Consider the following 4,040-nt stretch of genomic DNA (forward strand, 5'->3'; position numbering starts at 1 on the left):
ACTATAGCCTAATCATCCATGTTGCTCCAACCTCAGCAGTCCTGTGAGACTATTATACTCTATTTAAGAAACAATTGCTTTAAGTATGCATAATCTGGGGTGTTATCAGACTGCAATGTATAGCAGTAGATGAGGGATGAATATAAATATGGTGGTAGACCATGGCATACAGACATAGTAGCACTGGCATCTTCTCTTCTAGCTGCTTCCTCTTCATACACAATCTGCTGCTGCTCAGCTGGCTCAAATGCCAGAAGCCTCCAAGGTAACATGCCACCTATCCAGTCTATGTACTGGGTGCTGTTGGCAAGGTAGAGAAGAGTGTATAGAAGTGAAATGAGATCATCTTTTGGTGATAGCCCTGCATAATACAAGTAAAATTGAGAATCATGATCTACAACCTTTTCCTATACTTACATTCACCTCTAAGGGCATTAGGACTTGCAAACACCACATTGCCTTGAAATGGCTTCTTGATAGTGCTTCTAGTCCAGTCACTTGACCCAAAGTCAAAGATACATAGAACTGGGCAGTTGAGATGAAAGGCAAAATTATCAGGCTTTACATCACAGTGTAAGATGCCCCGGGAGTGTACATATTCTAAACAATCAACCTAGCATTGTTAATGCAGTGAATGAAGCAGTGAAAGTTGAGCTTTGAGACTTACCATCTGGATTCCCAACTGTGAGAGAACAGAATCTTCCAGTTGGGGAGATCCTGGGTCTTGATGAATTTTGAAAAGATCGTTAGTTAGTCTCTCCAAGACCATGAATACCCCACTGTTGTAGTATCCAAAGTGAAACACTTTGGGTATTGTAGCAGTGTTGCTGTCATGCCAAAGATGCTGATACAACAGAAACTCTTTCTGTAAGTCTTGGTCATCACTTTCTGATGCTTCCACTGCTTTGACCACCACTGGCATCTGATCAATTTCGTCCCAGCCTGCAAACACTGCATTAAGATAATTTATTGCATGAATTGAAAGTTTAGTGCAGTAGTAGTGTCCAAATGACGCACCCAAATGATATCTTGTGCCAAGCCTCTCACAAATTCGGTATCGGCCATCTAGCAGTCTGCCAGTCTCCATGGGTCTCCGTAGTTTATGGTTGTTCGACGATGTGTCTGAGTGCGGTGGTATTGAACTGAGTTATCTGTACATACAGTGCATGCTGCGACTGCACATGCTCTCTCACGGTGGGTGTCGCATCAAATTTATATATACCGACCGAATGTCTCCTTGCCATTAACTCATATCTTAGTGCATGCTAGATGAACGACCTCATCTTCCACGCTACCATCTGGCAGGACGAATGCTGGGCTGACAGGTCGGGCCTGCTCCAGTCCATGGGCACCCTGAGTCCGCGCGATACGGCCGGTGCGGTGAAGGTCGCCCTGCTCCGAGTTAGTTTCGATCACACGCGTAAGTCTCGCACCCGATTTCCCTGCGAACCGAACGTCATTCCCAATCATTACTATCGGGCCTTCATATTTAATCGATACTCGGCATGCATCATCAGCATCTACTCGGCCACCACTGCAGAATGCATACATGAACTCTTGCGAGAGCTTGAGCGCCCTTCCAACGAGCAGGTGCTCGGTCGAGTCAGTGCACATGCCAAACGCGATCGTTAGCTGGCAACAGACGACAACATCTCATCTCTTGTTTACTACATTCTTGCTTCCCTTTATTCATGCTTGACGCTTGACGGCTTGCATTGGCGACGGGCGTGTAGATCTCTATAGGGCTGAACTCTACACCTGCAAAGTTGGTCCTCCCATTTGTGAAGCCTTCAAGCACTTATCATCAATAAGAGTTCCTTAGAGTGTATACCAGTATGAAAACAGAGTAATGCTGCCCAACGATAATGACGTTGAACCATTGGTATGCGTTATCCCGGAGCCTGAGGTCTCTGATCTTGAATTGGTGCGGCAATATCCCTGTATCTGAATACGCCCATATTGATTTTATGATATAGTGGCAACTTATCCCCAGCTCGGCCGGTCGGTACCAAATCAAGAATCTCAAGTATAAGCACGCCGCCATTGCCCAATACCCATATAAAGACTCTATGCCAGTAGTTGGATCAGAGGGAAAGTGTTGGTGGTTCATCGAGAGAGTGGGCGCAGAAATTGATCCAGAAGGTTACTTGTACGTCATCTTTCCGACCAGAGTTACATATGACGATAGTCGTCTCACTAAACACTCAGCATTCGATATAATGTCAAGACTGACTTATGTTGGCATCTCTACGACGGTTCCGATATCACACCAGTACGTTGCACAGTGTGAACAGTGTCGCGTCAGATGACCCTAATTTGTTACTACCAGATATATCTACGACCTTTTGCGATAGGTCGTCGATGTATTTGGAAGGTATTCATTTGTGATTCGTTTCTGCTTCCTATATTCACAATTCTATTATAGATTTCTCCATACGATCATTCCAGCGTCGATACAGTGGCAGCTCATTTGATGGTTCCTTCGCAACCGGCTTCCTCGTCCAGTCCAAGTAGTTCAATGAAGCTACTGACGGTCTTCAGCTCGACACTTGACACACGTATAGAGGTACAAGTTGGTCCCCGAATCTTGCTGCACAAATCTCATTTACTTTCGCATAGGCTCATCTCTTTATAGCCTTAACAGTGAGGATACTGAAATGCTCGTCCGAGGTCACCTGCTCATACCCTCCTAGCGTTTTGATTCAACTTACACTATTCTTACCTAGATGATCATTGGACATGTCTATCGCAGTGAAGGAATATCCGATCCGGATTATCAGGGCTCCTCACGGAGATCACTGGAGTATATAAGCTGATCCACGAGCAGAAGGACCTGTTCGTGAGTCTCGCCATGGAAGAGGTTTCAGTAAAGATTGCGCGACAGATGTTGGCGTGCGCTGATTTTATTACCCACCACTCGGAAAAAGCAGTATTTTGTGGATGGATTTCGAAGTATCGCAGCTCTATTCATAAAGTTGTACCTCGCAGGGACAAAGCTCGGAAAGAACACCTCTACTGAGACACGTCTAGAAGTCCGACACCTGAATGACATCTTGAAGAAGCTTGCCAATTGTGTTAAGCAACAGATCGCCGATTCGGTAAGTACAATCCAAAATTTAATCAGAGCGCATCTGGATATTCAGCATTGGTGAGGTAGCCCAAGATGTGGACTTAAGCGGCCTGAAATACGCGGTTGGAGCTGGAATGAATCTGTCCAAAGAATGTCTTGATGGAACTCGGACGGAGATTATCTCCATGATCAAGGACTTCTTCTATTCGACTAAAGAGGATGCAAAGCGAATCTTCTGACTATCTGGTATGGCGGGGAAGGGAAAATCCGCAATTGCTCATACGATAGCCACTTGGTCCCATGCGCATGGCGAATTGGGCTCTCGTTACTGCTTCGATCGAACACGACAAGCAGATCGTCGACACGAAAAGATATGGTCTACGATCGCGCGAGACTTGGCCGACCACGACCCCTTTATCCGCCGTGAGCTTGCGCGTATTGTGCTTCACGACACCAGTGAACTCAGGCATACGGAGGCTGTCAGTCGACAATGGGAACGGCTGCTTACTGTCCTGAACAATGTGGCATCGATGGACAAGCCGGGACCCGTTCTAATTATTATTGACGCACTGGACGAGAGCGGTGAGTGTGAAACCCGTGAACTAATCTTGGACCTACTTTCTGGCAAGCGAGACGGAGCCTCACTTCGAACAACAAAGCTTCCCCCAAACATCCGCATCTTGATCACCTCCCGCCCGCTGTCGGATATCCATGACGCTTTGCACGATTTACCACGCGTTCAACACGTATCTTGGGACGACGATGCATTCCTGGAATCTACGCAGCGTGACATCAAGACGTACATTAACGGCAAGCTGGGCCATCAAGATGCTTTCGGAGATAGCGATGTCACAGAGCTTGCGCGCAAGTCGGGTGGTCACTTTGAGTGGGCCCGTCTTGCATGCCATTATGTGCGCAAGAACAGCGCGATATCGAAAAGAGTAGTATCAGCTGAAATGGAAGCATTGGG

General features: G+C 46.6%; 2 protein-coding genes across 2 annotated transcripts; both read left to right on the forward strand.

The window, feature by feature from the left end:
- Positions 1–1,849: 1,849 nt before the first annotated feature.
- On the forward strand, positions 1,850–2,726 carry FIBRA_08483 (uncharacterized protein; the record flags this gene model as incomplete). Its single annotated transcript, XM_012330129.1, has 7 exons — positions 1,850–1,924; positions 1,977–2,149; positions 2,209–2,272; positions 2,330–2,374; positions 2,426–2,566; positions 2,620–2,643; positions 2,694–2,726. The coding sequence occupies 7 exons, from the start codon at positions 1,850–1,852 to the stop codon at positions 2,724–2,726; spliced, it is 555 nt and encodes a 184-aa protein (XP_012185519.1).
- A 592-nt stretch (positions 2,727–3,318) lies between these two features.
- FIBRA_08484 (uncharacterized protein) lies at positions 3,319–4,025 on the forward strand (the record flags this gene model as incomplete). Its single annotated transcript, XM_012330130.1, has 2 exons — positions 3,319–3,956; positions 4,016–4,025. 2 exons carry the CDS (start codon positions 3,319–3,321, stop codon positions 4,023–4,025), a joined length of 648 nt encoding a protein of 215 aa, XP_012185520.1.
- Positions 4,026–4,040: the final 15 nt, after the last annotated feature.

This window comes from Fibroporia radiculosa (genome assembly GCF_000313525.1).
Source record: "Fibroporia radiculosa TFFH 294 genomic supercontigs, scaffold509, whole genome shotgun sequence".
Classification (NCBI taxonomy): Eukaryota; Fungi; Basidiomycota; class Agaricomycetes; order Polyporales; family Fibroporiaceae; genus Fibroporia; species Fibroporia radiculosa.